Source organism: Anser anser (assembly GCF_964211835.1).
Source record: "Anser anser genome assembly, chromosome: 2".
Classification (NCBI taxonomy): domain Eukaryota; kingdom Metazoa; phylum Chordata; class Aves; order Anseriformes; family Anatidae; genus Anser; species Anser anser.
The window spans coordinates 80,799,634-80,819,400 of NC_139721.1; the positions used below are offsets into that span (position 1 = coordinate 80,799,634).

Genomic DNA, 19,767 nt, shown 5'->3' on the forward strand with positions numbered 1-19,767 from the left:
AAAATTTCAGTGTTCTGAAGGCACTTCCATGCAAGTCAATTTACTGCTTGGAGGCTGCATACAGAATTGATGCATGAGATTGTAAGCAATTATAATTGAACAGAAATAGGATGTTCTAGAAAACTTCCAAGTTTTCACTAACATCCAGAAATCCTATCTAGTATTGCTTTCTTTGGTAAAGTTCTTATATCAGTTTTTAACAACTCATGGAAAAATCTCTCTAAAGGAACACAGAAATGCTATGTAAATATCCTGCCAAATAATTTGCTTGTCTATTACATTAAAGTAGCCAATTAATATACCATAGTCTTCAAAAATCTCTATTTTAGTACATAATAAATTACATTTAATATTTTGTTTTAGGATATATTGATTTCATGCTGGAAACAATCAATATTTGGTAATTAATGTTCCATCGGAAGATGAAAGGTCTTACTAGATGTCAATTCTGCCTGGTCCTCACTTTCCACAAGCACCTCTAATCCAAGTCAGTTATCAAACACAGCTCCAAGCAAAGATCAAGCCAGTTCTTTCAGTAATACTATTGCCAAGAAAGATTGTGGCATAATGACCACACGGACACCTTGTCAACCCCCATGGCTACACTCCCACAAAAGATTACCTAGAAAGATTACGTACATACTGGAATAATCTACCAAGATGATGAAAAAAACAGGGAAACGCCTGCTTCTGCGCTGTATTACAGAACATGATTCAGAAATACCTGGGTTCCTTAAAGACGTTTTGTTTAGAACAGCAACTGCGTATTTTTAGATTTTTCGCTCCTTGAAACCGACAATATACATCGCAAAAGACAAGAATTCAATCATTGTAAGAATCTGACAGTTTTCACGTAAATCAAAGAACAATAATTACCTATAGATTCAGAACAGAACACCAAAATACATGAATCTTCATATTTGAGAATTTCACTATTCCTCTACCTCAGCAACAAAGGTCACATAAGAAAAATGACGGTTTCCCGACATCTTTGTTTCTTTTCTGTGGTTCAACACTGGTTACTATTTCAGACTAATAGAGAGAGGAAATTTCATAACGAAGAACCTTTATAGAATTATGTTTAAGCATCCTCTTCTGTATTTTTGTACTTGCCAGTGTTTCTGCTCGGATAAAGCATGGTGGATAAAGCAGAGATAGTGATATGGAGCAGAGGTATGACAGCTTGCATCACTTCAGGTTTCATAAAGCTAAAAAATGTGAACAAAGGTCACAGCATGGACAATTTTCGGGTGGTTATGATGTTAAGCAGCATTATTTGACAGGAAGAAAAATAAGCAGCATGTTTTAGAGAGAGATTATGATTTTCTCTGGAGAAGCTGTGAATAGCTTAATATCTGGATCTTAGAAAAAAGCATGGATTATAGTAACATAGCTCACATGTAAAAGAGACTACTATAAAAATTTCAGATGTAAAAGAAAAATGTTCTCTGCCTTTGATAGTTGAAAATCCTGAAATTAAAATTCCACAGCCTTAATTTCAGTACTACATGAAGCAAAAAGACCTGTCACTTTGAAAAAATCTTATATGATCCAGAAATCAAATGGGAAGAGAAGAAAAGCACTACAATTAAGATTTGTAGCAAAAATGACTTGTGGAACTGAGAAACCCCAAATGTTGTGTTTTTTTTTTTTTTTAAAGCATGTTTGATCTAAACATGCACTATGTTTAACCAGATGATTCACTGCAGATCTGTACATCAGAAAGCTGTTACCTAGCTCGTAGTCACACACTACTACATGGAACACATTGTGTTTCAGCTAAATATTAGAAGGCAGTAGGTTTCTAATGTCAGAAACTGTGTCCAAGTTTCAAGAATATTGCTTGTTTAAGTCATATAGAAATACACCTGCCTGAAAATTTACAATAATTATAGTAGAAACGTCTGAAATCTGGTGCATTGTTAAGTGACTAGTTAAACCACCACAGTGTGAAGTCTAGTCATCTTCAGGAATGTTCATTTAAATACACTGCTGCTACAAACAGCAAGGCAAATTGTGAAGTCAACTTCCTATTATTCCTAAATCATAAGAACTTACCTGCTACTCTTTCGTCTGTTTCCCTATTGCCATCATCAGAGTATCTTGCAAAATCTAGGGAATCAAGAGTACTGATGCTTCCAGCGCGATCTTAAGAAAAAAATAGAAAAGAAAAAAAAGACATCTTAAAAAGTCCTGAAGAGTTGATTAGCTTTAATGAAGAAAGTCAAAACATCTTATTTCAGATACTATTAATAAAAGGCTACATGTGCTGCATGACTGAAATTTCACTACATTTTCTAAAAAGTCTGTCTCTAAGCAGGTATAAATAACCAGGATCAGAGTACATCACTAAGTTTTTTAAAATACAGCACTACACCAAGATCAGTGAACAGGCGCTACAACAGATTCCCTTTCCCCACTCCCCAAAAGACAGCCCTTCCGCCCTCCAGACAGTATGTCAAGAACAGCATATAGTAGCTCCTTCCCTTTTCCACAAGGGCCACAGACCTCTTCTTGGACTTAAATGAGTACACATAAGAAACCATGCAGATACAAACTCCTTTGTAACAAGCTGCAAGCAGTTCTGTTCCCCTTTTTAGTATTTTAAGTCACATTAACGTAGCCAAACACTTTACAGTACTTCTTTTACTTCACTGTATTTTAATTTATTATATTTTCTATTTACTCAGCATTATCTCCTGACTCTAACCATTAACTCCAGTACAAACTCACTTAATACAACATTTACTAATGAATGCATTATCTAGCAAAATTAAAGCAAAACAAGCACAGTTCTTGGTACTGCAGTCATAATACTCATGTTCTAGAATTTATTTTTTAGATCATTCACGAAATTTAGAAACTAGCATAAGGTTTTGATATGACCACTAACTTTCCCATTTCAGCAAAAGAAATGCATACTATCTTGAGAATTTCAAGTCTGTTCAAGTACACATTCACCTTTTTATTAGAAAAAAACGTGCAATGAAATAGCTCAAACAGTGACAGAACCCAAAATAAATAGAATACATTCCTAACACAACTGAACATGCAAAATTATATTAAGTAATCTAAATCTTTCTCCTCCTTTGGAAATTAATTTCTATGTAGCTCTGCAGACATCATTTTAATTACATTAGAATTGTTGTCACTTTAACAAAGAACAAATTCCACATGGCTGTCAAAAACTGCAACTCTCAGAGGGAAGAAAAGCAATTTCATCACTTCTTTGTCACATTCTGTCACGACTAACACTATTGAAAGTATTTAAATCTAAAAGATTAATTCTGCATTGTGTCAGAAATTAAAGAATCTATTATACAGACTGATTGAAAACCTTATGCTTATCTGGAAAACTTCTGAGAATAACAAGTTTGCTAGTTCAAGCAGAGGTATTCTGCTCCAAACTACAGTGCACGGCAATCCTCATTTGTCTATTTGCATCAAGGACGTGGTAGTGTACACTGTATGTATAATAGTATCTAACCACGTTTTTTTTTTGCCACAACTATGCTTTGCTACCCAGGTGAAGAAATAGATTGTTCCTCCTGAATACATCCCATTTGGTATTTAGTTTTAAACCTCACTGTTCATTTGCAGGTTCTAATCTTTCTGCAGTTTTTCCAGACGCTAATCTGATTTAAGAATTCCGTTTAGGCTGCTTCACAGTGCTTAGCATCATGAATTTTGAACGCACGGAGAGAAAGTCTTCTCATCTGACTTTTCTGAACGCCTAACACTGTTTGGAAAGCGCTGCTGCAATTTATTTCGTTTGGGGCTGCACGTTTTCTCAGTTCAGTTTTTTGAAATCAAATTCAAGACTCAAGTTAAACAAAGAAACAGCATACAAATAAAGATCTCAATGCAAAAATGATGTTTAAGGAAAGTGACCCAGTCTCAGATATAGCGCCACTGTGGCAAAGCACAGCCCAATTTTCAATTTCTCTTACAAAGCAGGTAACATCAAAGAAGCAATTCCCAAACTTTCAGGTAAAGTCAATCACATCAGAATTATCCAAGCATCCAAAGCTGGACGCAACAAAACCTTGTTCACATGACTGGCAGCATATTTCAGAGGCAAAGGCTTCCCCAAAACTCGTAAATCAAACCCAGCCACGAAACACAAACTTATTTGCCAAAGCAACAGCCAGAGGCTTCTTGAAAAAGCAGTTGCCTAGAAAACAGCATGGTGTCATTTATGTCAGGTGTCATCCTGTATCAGCATGTATTCAATGGAGGCTATTTAAGATTGTACCAGCAGCTGTAAATCAAACAGTTCCCCGCCAGTGAACACGCACCAGTTTTACAATGTTAATAGTACTTGCATAAACCAAATAAAACCATACACTCTGGCGATTTTAACATCCATAAACTGCCTTAAGCATCATCTGCACGCACACCAGCAATTTGTGGGCCTAAAACTTGTACATTCACTGTTTAGATTTCTCATTGCCATCGCAGTATTCATAACAGCAAACATCTGACACTCATATACAGGTTGGTATACGAATCTACCTCACATATAACCTTCCTTCTCAAAAACATAATTAAGCTTGGTGCTATCATTACTAAACCAAGTCAATCTTTGTACTTGAAGAACACGGAGATAACGGGCTTCTATCTGTAGATACGGTTTCCAATGAAAAATGATTTTACGTATCATTGTGGTGAAACCTGAAACTACACTAAGGAGTGTGTAGTAGGCCACCCAAAAACATGATGTAGGAAAAGGAACATTAGCAGTATACACACACAGGCTGCACAGGACTTGCTCAATTCAGTGTCCCTCTAGGTAATACACACTGCAGATGTTGGGAAATTACAGCTTCTACAACACAAACTAAATGGTTAGTTTGGGTAACGTAACAAGACTTGTATCACTACGTTGCTGTAGCATAATGCCTTTAAAATATGCGGTGTGGCTACAGCATGGGCTCCTGTCACGGTGCCCACACGGACCTCACCGACCTCAGCTAGACCGGCAGCCTCTGCCCCGAGGCACCGACGCTCATGAGCCAAGGGGAAAGTGGGCAGCAAAGGCAGCCCCCTTCCTCCCATCCAGAGCCAAAACACTTCAACATGAAATGCAACCTCGCCCCTTACTACCTCCTTTACAGGCAGTCGTCCGTGGAGACTTACCTCCCAAGACTAATGCCACCATCCAGAAAATTATACAATAACATTTTATAACCTCAAGGTTTATGCTTCCATAAAGCATATACCTGCACAGCAAAGGATCAGATGGGGATGTCGGTACCTTCACTGCAGGCCACACAATGGCCTCATTCACCCAGAAAATTAGCAGGGTTGTTTGAAGGAGAGCAATCGGGATGGGAAGGGTTGTGCTCAGCCCATGCAGCTCACCTAAGGAATGTGAAACATTACCATTTTTCTCAAGTAGAAGTAGTTGCACTCTGAGTGGAAGTATCGCAACTAAAGCATTCGGGAGAGAGAACAACTTTTTGAACCAACTGGGAAAAACACATTTTTTTTTTTTTAGGAAAGACAGTATGTTTCTTTAGTTAATGTCTATTTAATGAAAAAGAAAAATCTTAGCTTCATGCTATTTGGCAAGGAAAAAATCAAAGCAGAACCCTGCAAAGTGCTAAAAAAGAGAAATATGCTTTGGCTGACCTCCGTTTCTGTTCTAGCAAAAAAAAAAAAAGCAAGGCAGCAGTGGGAAGCCATTTTGCTGTTATTACATGCACGTTCTCACCAACAATCTTCTGCACATAGATTTTGTATTCCTTTATATGTTTTCTGAACTAAAGCACCTTTATTTTTAATCAGTAATTCCTTCCGAGTAAAAGGAAAACAAACCCTGCTGTCAGTTTCATATTTCAGAAATATCAAAACAACATAACAGGAACAGTGCTGACAAGGAGGTATTAAAAAGCGTAGCCCTGTGATGTGGCAGGACAGAGTGCCAGGGATGCACAGAAAGCAAGCAAGAGAGGGGTAGGCTTTTGATACCTCCTGCTAGTGAAACGCCAGGAAATAGATTGGGATAGTAACAGAGAGCCTGCATATGTCTTGTCTCCCACCTGAGCCACTGGAAAGGTATTAAGAAAAATCAAAAAGCAAAGAATCATACTTGATACTCAAAGCTAAGTTTTTTAAACCATCTGTTGAAAAATGGAACCGCTTTCATTTCTTTTGTGAAGTTAAAACTCAGGCTCATCATCATGTTTTGCTCACTGACTTATCTTTTAAAATATTGCTTCATTCCAAAGGAAAAAAAAAATCCAATTCCCTTCTTATTCCCAGACCTGTCACTTGTATTATGTGCAGGTTTCTGCTGACAACTTCTGTTCCTTGGGCGTATTCGCCTCTTTCTTTCAATGCAACCTGAGTGTAACTGTCTCAGGGAGGAAAAAACAGACAAACCAAAATCAAAACAAAGTGGTAGCTCCTTGCACTAGCATACATAAAGATAAGGCTAAGTTTTGTTCACTCTGATGGTAAAAACAGTTTATTTCAACTAATTTATCTAAAGGGATGCAACAGGAATCACATTAACCACAAGGTACAAAAATGAAGCAGAAATAAATTGCCTTCTTCTTCATTAGTACTTAATTAATATTCTTTATGTAAGCATAATATCACGTATCTGCTAAAGACAGACAAACCAAGCAATACTGCTTCTTGATGAAAATGCTCAAGAAATAGTATAGATCTTTCAGAAGCTATTTGCATTTACTTTGACAACAGCTGAATTTTTAAAAATACTTGTTGGTAAAGCAGCCATCAGTAAAGCAGTTGTCACATTTTCTTGATGGCAAGAAATCCTATCACTGCGTACTAGCAATTAACCAAGCAGAGCATGTGAAGACCAAGATCTTTTTCCCTGAAATTCAAGAAGTAATAAAGGTAATACCATTAGAAATTCAAAGAGGATTCGTCTTTTGCAAGCATAAGCGTTCACTTGTACTGAAAAATTTCTGTAGCAAAACTGCTACCATGCTTTAAACTGATGGGGGTAGTAAATGGCTGCTGGCAGTTTGGTTCAGATGAGCATCCATACAAAGCAAGAGGCAATGCAAAGAGAATTCTTCACCATGAAGACCAAAGGTAGCTTTTCACTAGATATTTGATACACTAGGACCAAATCTTTTCCATTTTAAGCCAGGCTTCATGTGCATCTTATGCAAGAAGATACAGCTGTAAGAAGACAGCCCATATACATGACAGGAAGATGCAAATGTTTTCAAGACAGTAAAAGTTCAAAGTTCATTAATCTAGCTTAAAACTTACGCCTATCATGCTATTATGAAACCATCATCTAGACTCTTCAGAAGCCCATCCTCACACATCATTCTTTGGAGAAGGAAAAAAACACTACATTTCACCAGAAAAGGAAACAGAAATGGAAAACAAAGAAAACACTCCTGGAAGACAATAAACCTACATGTTTAATACAGTTCCACTTGTCATTTATCGTAGCCTTACTAAGGCAGGAAGGTGGCCTGGAAACACATCACAGACCTGGAAAAAAAACATTATGGAATGTTGTTCATGCTATCAGATATCAGAAAGTATTTACAGAGAATTTTGAGTATTCGAGCTTGCAGAGTTCCAGAAGCTCACCTTCCAAAAGCATGGACTTTTTTTTTGAAACACTTCAGAGAAGGTCAAAATGCTCTGACATTGGTGTTAGAAGTATTGCACAAGCAACTTGATCTACCAGAAGTAATTTATTTGACAACACGCACTCTTCACTAAATTAAATTTTAATTACATAGGATTTCAACCTTAACGAGGCCTCCTTAACATTAGATTTCCAGGTTATATCTAAAACTGCGGAGAGGTACAAGTTACTCTTCATTCTTGAACTGAAGATAGAAAATTTGTTCTGTAGAAAACAGATAAAGAAACAGGGAATTGCTAAGGTTTATTTTTCTTATGAATTAAAAAAACATAATTCAACCAACAGACATGCTATATAATTTACTGTTATGCTACATATAACAGTAAATTAGACTCCAAATTTTATTAGCTGCAGTATAATGAAAGTAGTTGGGAATTATAAATGTCAGGAAACCATGTAATTACAATTATATTTGAGAGAATCCAAGAAAAAAATTCTGATTACAAGATACTCTCAGATCCATAAGAAATGATAAAGCTACACATGTTGACTACTGCAGCGCTTTTCAACCTACAACCCATGGACTACTATCAAGGCAAGCTTTAGGATACGTAAGGGTGTGATTGCATGCAACTTTAGAAAATATACATAAGTTTCTCCTGTTATGAAGCTCTTCCTCCTCCTAATCTACACATTAAAGTACAGTCAAATTTTCTATCCCAAGGAAGCTAAGGTCATAAGGAAAACAAAGCTGATTTTTTTGAAGGTGTCTGTAAGTCAAAGACACTGCAAAAAACACTCCATATCCATCTGAAGAAGCCAACAGTACAACATCTTACAGAGTACAGCTCATCTTTATATTTAGGACACCCAACATAATTTTCAGGTTCCCAAGAAGATATAGGCAAACCAGCAGACTGGTAACAGAACCCAACTGACAAGTTTCCTTAGAAACTACTCAGGTCTGCCACTTTTTTTCTTTTTCTTCTGTGCTACAGGAAAAATAGAAGAATTGCTTATGTTCAGGCCTAAGGAAATACTAGTGTCAGAATATGTATTTTAGATCTCATTCTGTTGGTGGTACAGAAGTCGGCAGACTAGGTATTACACCTACCTTAAATGTTCAAGACCTAGCCTAAACTAGCCCTTTCTGTCACACAACAGCTTGCTTGCTCTCTTCTAGAGCACTGGTCTATAGAAACATGTCCTTGAATTACTCACATCTTCGGCCGTCTTGCACAACATCACAGGCAGAAACAGCAGGAACTGAGGAAACTGGGCATGGACACCACGTGGGAGAAAGAATAAGCACGTGCAAGTGGTAAAAGAGGAAGTTTTAGCTCCAAATTAGTACCAAAATGCAAATATGTGTACATGAATAAACCAACCGGCAAGAGGGGTACACTCACAGATGTGGAACAAGATAAAAACGCAAACAGCTTGAATGGAGATCTCTCTACACTGAAGAATCTGACATCATTAACACTTTGAAAAGCGATTATCAATTTACAGCTTATATTTGTAGCCACATTATGTAGCAACTGAAATAGGTATTTTGCGTAGTATCTTGTGCAATACATATGAATTGAACAATTTAATTCCCCATGTAGTGGCTTTCTTTACTCTAAACCTTGCCAGACTTGACAAGACGACAGTGGAGCAATATCACTTTGAGAAGTCTTAACTGGCTGCTGCATTTAGAAGTTCTGACATGTTTCAGCTTCTTCCCAGCTTCCCACTGCTGCATCAGCCAGCAGCGCAAACTAGATCCACGGCAGCAGATACGTGATCTAGCATGAAACCTATCAGGAAGGAACAGACTTAGTGGTCAAGTTTTTAAATCAATTTGAAATTTCACAGTGAACATAGCAGATCAACACGCTCCACATTGCTATGCTAACTCTGATAGGGAACTAGGAGCCTTTAAGCCATCTATTGCATCAGGCACTAAATTGTACACACCCAGTCGATGAGCGTCTCTTTCGCCCTCGCCCAGATGTTCTTTCTTTGATGAATTTTCAAAATTGCTACGTGCTCGAAAGAAGTTCTCAGAGCACCATCAAATTAAAAGGGAAACTAAATTAAGTACAGCTCCTAGAATAAAATTAACTTTGAGCCACCAGAGCAATCCACTTACAAGTCACCTAGAATTTTAACAGGTGTTCAAGATGATCAGATCATGCTAGCCCATGACAGGAAATCCAAACCAGTGTGAAAACAGATGATCAATACATTCACCTACTTCATGCTACGAAAACTCCTGGGAAGCATGAGGGTTAAAGCCCTAAAACTACTTGGAGAACGCTTATCTATGCTTGCTGGCCACGAACAGCAGAAAAAAACAAATCACCAGTTATGTATAACAAATGCTTTGCTATATAGATTGCAATAAAAAGATAATGCTTTCTCTTACGGAAAGGCACGAGCAGAAGCTCCCGTGCAGGAAGCCACACAAGCACAAGATCGATCCCGCAGCCTAGCAGAGAAATAGCACGCTCACGAGCCACTGACTGGGGTTAAGATACAGATCCAGGCACACCCGGGCTGACCTCGCAGAGAGCCTCCCAGCAGCAAACATAGTGCTCTGGTACATCTGCTTACAGCGCAGACAGACGCAGGCAGCACCCATGATACTTGAGCCCGAAAGAACTCAGTTGGCCCTGCTAAAAGCCACTGAGTGTTGCTGCAGCGAACACAAAGACCCCAGGGGCAATTTACCTTGGGGAAAACGCCAAGGCTCCAGCTGCCAGAGCTTCCCAAAAGAGAAGAGCTAAGGGAGAAGCATGGTGCTGGGGCACAACTTCCAGCCCCTGATCCCAGCTTCAGCAGAAATTAGGAAAGCATCAACAGAATCAAGTTAGCTCCATATGCTCTGTGTTGCAGCTCTGCCTTTCCCAACGCATACAAATCAGCTTGCAATACAAGGATTTTTCCTTTCTCTGCAGTAACCAGCTTTTAGTGATATTCTCTGATGCCAGGCAAAATTATCTTGCATCAATCCAGTCCTTAAGTGGCTGACTTTGACGAGGAACTACTTAACATGCACAGATGACACCCACCTTAATTCTCAAGCACCGTCTTCACTCAGTTTTCACATTATTTCACCTCCAGCATATTCTCCTTTCCCTGATTTTTACACTTATCTCAGGATAGTAGTAAATTTTCCAATTAAGTTTTAACACGTCTAAACTGATTTTATACAGAATTTAAAAAAATATTAAAAAACTAAAACCGAGAAACTAGAGACTGAAGTGTCTCTCCCACAAGGAAAGGCCAAGAGAGCTGGGACTGTTCAGCCTGGAGAAGAAGAGCCTTAAGGTGGGATCTCATCCATGTGTACCAACACCTGGAGGGAGGGCGCAAAGACGAGGGACTTTACTCAGTGGTGTCTGGGGACAGGACAAGAGGCAAAGTGCACAAACTGGAACACAGGAGGTGCCATCTGAACACCAGGAAACACTTTTTTTTTTTTTTTTTACTGAGCAGTGTCAGAGGTTGCCCAGCAAGGTTGTGGAACCTCCCTCCCTTCTTGAAGGTATTTGAGAGTCGCCTGTCAAACGAGTATTTGCTCATTTTTACCCTGCCCCACCAACATCAAACCAACATGAAAAAGTACTTGTCATATAAATATTTTTTTTTTCCTGTGAGTTTTTATGTAATAGTATTTCCTTCAATTCAAAAGCAAAGTTACATCACCACCGTGCAGAGTTGTACTGCAGGAAGGGAGGAATTAAATTGCCCGTCCCCTGTGGTGCACAGAGGGGAAAGAGTTCGGTATTTCCCAAAGGCTTTTTCAGCTTGGTCCATTTAAAATCAACAACAAAAACAACACCTCTAAAAAAACCCTTCTTGTCCAACAAACTCAACATACACTTTATACCATGTCTTAGTCATCTGTATTGTAACTAAAAATCCAAAGCCTACAAGCTTACCTACAATTTTCAGCCTTTGCCCAAGAGGTATCAAATGCAGTTTTATCAAGCCTACACCTTTACAATATACTAGAAAATCAATGACAAGTCATACATTTAACGTGAATAGTTGTAATGCAGAACACGCAACAAAATCAGGTTTTAAGACATATCTCCATGTGCTGATAGGAAAGATACTTCTGATGCTGTACTTGCACATGACACCAAGTTAGGTGCGTGTGTCGATCTGCTCGAGGGCAGGAAGGCTCTGCAGGAGGATCTGGATAGGCTGGACCAACAGGCTGAAGCCAACTGCATGAAGTTCAACAAGGCCAAGTGCCGGGTCCTGCATCTGGGGCGCAACAACCCCAAGCAGCGCTACAGGCTGGGAGATGAGTGGCTGGAAAGCTGCCTGGCAGAGAAGGACCTGGGAGTATTGGTTGAGAGTCAGCTGAATATGAGCCAGCAGTGCGCTCAGGTGGCCAAGAAGGCCAACAGCATCCTGGCCTGCATAAGAAGCAGTGTGGCCAGCAGGTCTAGGGAGGTGATTGTCCCCCTGTACTCGGCTCTGGTGAGGCCGCACCTCGAGTACTGTGTTCAGTTTTGGGCCCCTCGCTACAGGAAGGACATGGACGTGCTCGAGCGAGTCCAGAGAAGGGCAACGAAGCTGGTGAGGGGTCTGGAGAACAAGTCTTACGAGGAGCGGCTGAGGGAGCTGGGGTTGTTCAGCCTGGAGAAGAGGAGGCTCAGGGGAGACCTCATTGCTCTCTACAGGTACCTTAAAGGAGGCTGTAGCGAGGTGGGGGTTGGTCTGTTCTCCCACGTGCCTGGTGACAGGACGAGGGGGAATGGGCTAAAGTTGCGCCAGGGGAGGTTTAGGTTGGATATTAGGAGGAACTTCTTTACCGAAAGGGTCGTTAGGCATTGGAATGGGCTGCCCAGGGAAGTGGTTGAGTCGCCATCCCGGGAGGTCTTTAAAAGACATTTAGATGTAGAGCTTAGTGATATGGTTTAGTGGAGGACTTGTTAGTGTTAGGACAGAGGTTGGACTCGGTGATCTTGGAGGTCTCTTCCAACCTAGACGATTCTGTGATTTTAAACAGTTCCAAATGTAAGAATGATTTAACTCAGAATTTGTTAGAAATCTTAATTTGGTTTGAAAGTATGAGAACTCCCTGAAACTTCCGTTTTCCATATTTTCATTAATTCTGAGTTTATAGAATACAGTTGTTAGAAACTTTAAATTAATCAGGATGGACTTTGCACGCAAGTCAGCTTCCAACACACTTGGATATCAGTACCTAATTCATCATGGCTTGCCTGCAAATACTAGACAGTTCTTTTAATATCAGGCAATGAATCTTGTGTAAATTTCCAGCAAGCGTGCTCTCGGCAGAACAGAATTTACAAGTTGCATCTTCTGTCGAAAACGACAATTCTCAGAGGAAGAAAAGCTTCAGGAAACTCCATACACTTTGCAGAGAATTGAAATTACACACAGGGAAGCTTGAGAAGCTGCCAACCGCTGGCTCTCAAACGCAATGCTCCCGCTGATGCCCTTGCTCTCCCCCTCCTCTCCACACAACCACCTCTCCCTTCCCCACCAGCAGAACTGATCGAAGGGAATGTGTGCTGCTCCAGCACCCAGTCTGCTCATTGTGATGAAACTTTCACACCAGGCACGGCTCAACTCTCCCGTGACTGCACTAGCTACAGTGCCTACACACAGGTTCACTTCTGCTTTCCCCAGCACGGAAAACCAGCAGCAGCTCTGGCATAGGAACAGAAGAGAAAGCCAGGGCTCGTGCAGCTAGATTCCCCAGAGGGTACCCGCAAACATCCTAAGAGTTGAAGGGCGCACAAATAAGTTACTGCAAGGTAACGCCTGGTGTGGCCATAGGAACCCTTGTTACCCAGTGACAACCTGAGCTGTGCCTGCCTCCTCCTGGGGGATATCAGCCTGCCCTGCTTCGCCCATCTCTGCCGGACGTACCTCGTGCTGCCTGGTCGCATCACTTCTTTGTGTCACTGCACCATTACGGGCACGAACCCATCTTCAGATCCACCAAGACACCCCAGAGCACTCCAATACAGGTATCAGCCAAAGATTAAACAATTCACTCCTTGGCTGCAGCTATCAAAAATTCAGTTCCTCTTTCCTTCAGCATTACATACAGGTATTTTCTGTCCTTTTGAAGAGACAACATTCAGCGTCTCCCGCTTGTCCGTAACAGCGGTCTTGACACCCTCTTCACCTACACCCTTCAATCCTTTCCTTCACAAGAGGAGGACCTTTCCTAAAACAGGTATTAAACCCACTGTCTCACCCACAAGCCGTCAGATCACCATTCATAAAGAAACCAGTGAAAGTTTTAAGCTGATAACGAAAGCAAAACAATACAAGGCAGAACCCTAGTCATTAGAACAACAGATATTACATCATCTTCGTAATTTCCAATCCTATTTAGATTGTCATTAAAGCTGTGGGAGCCCTTTTGATGTAGTACTCTTCTGAAATACATTCATTTAAAGCAAAAATCTGATGAAACACAGATCATGACAAGGGCACGTACAGAGTCACAGCATCACTGTGCCTGTAGCTCAGGATTCAGAGCTGTGATGAAGCCTCCACCTTCTTGTGATAGCATCATCAATGTGCTCTTCCTGCGCCCTTCTTCCAGTAGGACCTAGCTGAATTCCAAAGGCTGTAAGCAAAAACAGAGATACTTCACTGTATCTGAAACACACACACAAATCCCAAACTGCAAGAAAACCCTGCAGTTTACTGCACAGTAGCAGGATCAACTCTCTCTATATTTGTACTCACAGATTAACTTAATGTAACTGGAATCAACCCCCTGGAAAATTACAAACAATTTTACTTTTGAAATATCCAGAAAAAAAATAATCCCCTGAAAAATACAAATGCAGCAGACAAGTTTAACCCCTTTATGATTTTCTTTAAAGCCATTTCAAATTTTTAAAATATTTCTCCTTTATAAAGAAGAAAATAGAAGGCAGATTTTGAGACTAAAGCTAACTCTAACAGTGTAAGCTGCATCCCTTCAGGAAACAGCATTCACCAAGCGTAATACTCACAGGGCACCATACCAAACACATAAGAAACGCAAGTCTTCATCACCTGCTATGCTCAAGCCTGAATTATGGCTGTCAACTTAAAGGACTTCTTGGCACAACATTTGAGGCCGGGCAACAAAGATGAGACATTTGAGCCACTGGATTATTTCTAATCTTTAATTGTCTCAATTTATATGATACAACGGTGATGGGGAAGGGACTGTAATTTTACTTCTAAAACGTAGGTGCTAACCAAAGCCTCCTCAGAGATCTGGAATACCGTGTGAAGCAAGGACTTCCAAACTACACCACTCATATGACTAGCATTAGAAGAGTGGTAGCAAAATGGTCTAGCAGGTTGGTCACCACTGCTATCGAATCCAATGGAAGAAGCAAACATGTAAGTTTGGGAAGACCTAAGCAGAGATGCAGGATATGAAGGATGACTGCACGCAAGTGCTTTGCGACTAAAGGAGCAGCGCTGACTCCTTCACAATGTCAATTTTTTTAAAATTCCACAAACAAAAGTGTTAGACACCATACACCTTTCCCCGTTTTTCATTACGGTACAGCTTTCTCTCTGTTTGCAGCTGTGACATATTGCTGCTGCAAAATGGAGGCGTGTTTTTTTCCAAAAATACAGGAGATCCTAGTCATCTGACTATCAACTGCTTTGTAACCAAGCGCTCTGAAGCACGGTTCAGAGATGAAACAGCTTCTAAGTCACTAGTTGGCCACATGATGCTAGTTCTTTAGCTGCTAGGATACTTCACTAAAACCTCTTTGTAGTAGTCCATAAAGAGAAAAGGGAAAAAAGCCCAAGACTGCATATATTATATATATATATGTGGTTAGCACCATATATACATAACCATATAACCATATTTTAGCTTGCCTAAAACACCAAGAGCTGCTGATGAACAGTTGCAGTGAAATTCTCCCATTGTGCATATGAATGCATATACAGTGCAAAGCTGCCCATAGCTCAGTGGAAATCCTCAGGCAGCATTCCAGACATGCTTCACATTCAGTGCCAGTCACCTTTTCCACATCCACTCAGACTACGGAAAACCTCAGCATACAACCAGAGTCACCTAACTTGGGAGTAGGGGATAGCAGGTGCAGGGCCTATGCTGAGAATGAACTCTGACTTTAGGCATCAACACAACTTTTTCTTTACGCTGAACACACGTGTTTTGTTTTTTTTCCCACTGAGGCACAAAATTCAAGTGACCTTGAAATGTCAATCATACCAAATTCTACTACCTTCTACATCAATAGTTTCTACGAAGAAAACTGCAGTTTTATGCTCAAACTCATTTTGGCATATTAACGTGAGAGCAGGTAGCTGGAATACCCACATATGAATTCTCTGCAAGTCTGCACGATTGCAGGAATAACAGACCACCTCTCAACAGCTTAACTTCACAGCTAACTTAGGAAAACACGCACTCACTGCTGGATTAGACCTGTGGTTTATTTATCTGATCAAATACAATACCAGCTGCTGAAGAAGAAAATGAAAAGAATTCCTGCAAGGACCTTACAATTTTCAGCCCATCAATCTTCTGCAATCAATTTTAACATTTGGATATTGGCTTAAATTCAGAGATATGAGTCCTTCTCAGTTCTCGTTAACATTAACCAGGCTCAGGCTGAACAGCACCGACGCAAATCACCAGCTCTGCACTAGATCTCCACATCTCAACAAATCTGATGACAAAAAAAGTTCGAAAATCTACTTGAGCTACGCAAAAATACATTTTTCTCATTGTTCTGGATCTGACACCTGTCAACGTCAGTCAATGTTAATTGTCTTTTGAAATGCTTTTGAGACAAAAAAAGCACACAACTTCTGTTATAGACACTGGATTTCAAGACACTTCTATGTAACTTTTAACCTAAGGTCTACCATATCTATTTTTACCATGCCTCAGTATTGTTACACTGCTCCAAAAATACATTTTAGCCCCTCTCCTCTCCTCACCTCCTTCCCCCCTTGTTTAATAGTTGCATCCTGCTGCCATGCATTCTGCAGGTCAGCACAACAACCATAAAGATGTTCTCACATAAACGTACATTGCTGTAGAATGCCCCAATTTCTGGGGTGTATAACACCACTTACACAGGCTGCTGTTCTCCTAATCCTACTGGAGTATGTACATCATCAACAACTGGAAACAGCATATCATGTTCACATAGAAAGGAGAATGTTTAGTCAGTTGGATGAATTGCCTGGAAGCCCCGAGAAAGCTGCTTTTAAGGAAACAGAAGTTTTTGCTGGCCCATGGCCTTGAAGCATGAGCTTCTTCCAACGTTCACCAATCTTATCATGAAAGCAACCACACTGAAGCTCTCAGTAGGACAAAGCCAAGTATGAAATTCTAAGCATTTGTAAACAAGACAAGCAGCATATAAACAACACGGCAGGAATTGAAGAAAAATTCCATCCAGTTTTTAAAATACATTGAAAAAAACGATAAAAGCTGAAAGCCTATGTGCCTCCTACAATCCAAGTCATCCAGATACCACCAGTTCTTTCCAATTTTTAAGTCTGACTGCAGGTCTTTGCAACATTAGAAACTTTATTGTAAAGTAAACGGAAGTATAGGACTACGTGCAGAACGCCACTAGGTATCTTGGAATATACGTATAGATAACCCTTTCAACAGTCTGCTGAAAAGAACAGCGTTCATTTCAGCTCTGGCCAGGAGTTCATTAGGACCTCAAAAGTCAGGTGGCTGGGCAACTTCTCTCTCTCAGTGCCACTTCCATTAGCTACCAGGTTTTTAAAACTCTACTGTTCTCAACAGCAGTATCGTTAAATCACACAAGTAATTCTATTCTAAGCCATCTGCTCTACTACTAAAACCTAAAAGCTTTTAAGGCCAGCTATGCCACACCTTTTGAAACACCCTCACCGCTTCCAGTAGGTACACTAGTCCAGTATACTTCCCCCCATCCCAAGTGGTGATCCCCGAAACGGAGAGCCCAAGACTGCAAGCGCCTGGAAAGCCTGGCAGCACTGGTTATCGGAAACACTGCGCTAGTGGTGTGCGACCAGGCAGTACCCGCGGAACTGAGGCCCACCCTTGGGCGCCTAAGCACCGCGCTGACAGGAACACCGCGCGGGCTCCTGACAGCCCGTTTCTGACAGCTGTTACGTGACCCTGCGCAACGTGCTCTGGGTGACCCTGCCCGAGCAGGCAGCCAGATCAGGCGGTCTCCGGAGATCCCTTCCAACCTCAGCCATCCCGTGAGACTTTAAAGGGATGGGTCGGGGGTTTTGACAGCCCTTTTGCCATGCAACACACGCGTTCCTTCTTGAGGGGAGGTACTCGGGAGGGCACACGAGGCCCAGGGCAGCCCAGCACCCATCTCAGGCGCCTCCTCAGCTCCTGCCCCGTGCCCGGCCTCCGCCGTCAGGCCGAGGCTCCCCGGGACCCGCGAGCAGGACGGGGGCAGCCCGGCCGCCCGCCCCGTCCCCCCGGCACTTACTGAGCTGCCCGGGGCCGGGCTCCCTGCCGCCGGCCGCCCCCAGCACGCTGCCGGCCAGGCCTCCCCCGGCGCCGGGCGGCGTGCCGCTCTGCCTCTCGAAGTTGCCGGGGTTGGAGAAGAAATCCCGCAGGCGGGGCAGCTCGCGGCCGCTCTCCAGCAGCTCCGTGTGCAGCTCCAGCGCCGTCAGCAGGAACTGGTCCCGCAGCAGCTGCGCCGCCATCGCGTCCATCGACACCCGCGGCGGCTCCCCCGCCGCCCCGGCCCCGGCCCCGCCGCCATCGCCCGGCGCCCCCGCCGCCCGCGGGCCCGCCGGCTCCTCGGGGCTGCCCGGCTCCTCCCGCCGCGGCTCGGCCGGCCCGCCCGGCTCCGTGCTGCTGCTGCTGCCGCCGCCGCCGGGCCGCCCGCCGCCGGGCTCGTCCTCCTCCGAGTCGCTGAGGAAGGGGTTCACGCTGCCGCCGCCGCCGCCCCCGCCCGCCGCCGCCGCCATCTTGCGGCGCGACGAGACCGCGGCGGGGCCCGCGCGGAGCCGCCTCGGCGGGGACGGGACCGGAGACGGACCCGCCCCGGCTGCTGCGGGCGCTGCCGCCGGCGACGCGAGGCGAGGCCCTCCCGCGCGCCCGCCCGCCCGCCGCCCACTGCGCTCCGCAGCCCGCCCCGCGGCCTCTTCCGGCTCGCCGCTCTCGCGAGCGCTGCCCGCCCGACGGCCCCGTCCCCGCCGCCGGTGGGGGCGTGGGCGGGGCTGGGGGCGTGGTTTGAGGGGGATGGGCGGGGCTTATTGGCAGCGGGGGCCGCGGAAGCGGAAGGGGATCGCGGCCGGGCGCGCGGCGGGAGGCGAGTGAGTTGTGGCGCCTGCGCAGTGCGCGCTGCGGGGAGCGGGGCCGGGGGACGTGGGAGGGGAGGGGAGGGGAGGGGAGGGGAGGGGAGGGGAGGGGAGGGGAGGGGAGGGGAGGGGAGGGGGGGGGGTCAGGGCTGGGCTCGGCTCGGCTCGGCTCGGCTCTGGCCGCCGTCAGGGTGCGGAGCTCCGTCCTCACGGCTCATGGAGTCCCTCCCCAGCTCTCCTGGGCCCCCTTTAGGTACTGGAAGGCTGCTGTAAGGTCTCCCCAGAGCCCTCTCTTCTCCAGGCTGAACAACCCCAGCTTCCTCAGCCTGTCCCCATAGGAGAGGGGCGGCAGCCCTCTGGGCATCCCCACGGCCCTCCTCTGGGCTCGCTCCAACAGCTCCCTGTCCGTCCTGTGCTGGGGCTTGTTCTGCACGTGTCCTGGTACAGACCCGTCAATCACAGAATCATCTAGGTTGGAAGAGACCTCCAGGATCACCTAGTCCAACGTCTGACCTAACACTAACAAGTCCTTCACTAAACCATATCACTAAGCTCTACATCTAAACGTCTTTTAAAGACCTCCAAGGACGGTGACTCAACCACTTCCCTGGGCAGCCCATTCCAATGCCTAACAACCTTTTCAGTAAAGAAGTTCTTCCTAATACCCAACCTAAACCTCCCCTGGTGCAACTTTAGCCCATTCCCCCTCGTCCTGTCACCAGGCACGTGGGAGAATAGACCAACCCCCACCTCGCCACAGCAGGGACACCACTTGTCACCGCTCTCCTCTTGGACATAGAGCCATTGACCGCAGCAGCTGTCTGAATGCAACCACCCAGCCAATGCCTTGCCCACCTGGTGGTCTGGGGGAC

General features: G+C 43.6%; 2 protein-coding genes across 3 annotated transcripts in view; one reads left to right on the top strand and one right to left on the bottom strand.

Moving 5' to 3' along the window:
* The window catches only part of RELCH (RAB11 binding and LisH domain, coiled-coil and HEAT repeat containing), a 75,386-nt gene extending 56,684 nt beyond the window's left edge, over nucleotides 1-18,702 (bottom strand). The window contains exons 1-2 of one of the 2 annotated variants that reach the window (XM_083822390.1): nucleotides 18,076-18,702; nucleotides 2,059-2,148 (exon numbers count right to left, since the gene is read on the bottom strand). In XM_083822390.1, coding sequence (XP_083678516.1) covers nucleotides 2,059-2,148; nucleotides 18,076-18,562 — 577 coding nt within the window. In that variant the 5' untranslated portion in view covers nucleotides 18,563-18,702. The remainder of the gene's footprint in view (nucleotides 1-2,058; nucleotides 2,149-18,075) is intronic. The other variant, XM_083822389.1, reaches the window with a different exon arrangement.
* A 141-nt stretch (nucleotides 18,703-18,843) lies between these two features.
* PIGN (phosphatidylinositol glycan anchor biosynthesis class N) overlaps nucleotides 18,844-19,767 on the top strand; it is a 111,587-nt gene continuing 110,663 nt past the window's right edge. The window contains exon 1 of the mRNA XM_083823533.1: nucleotides 18,844-18,910. The gene's annotated coding sequence lies outside the window, so the exon portion shown is untranslated. The remainder of the gene's footprint in view (nucleotides 18,911-19,767) is intronic.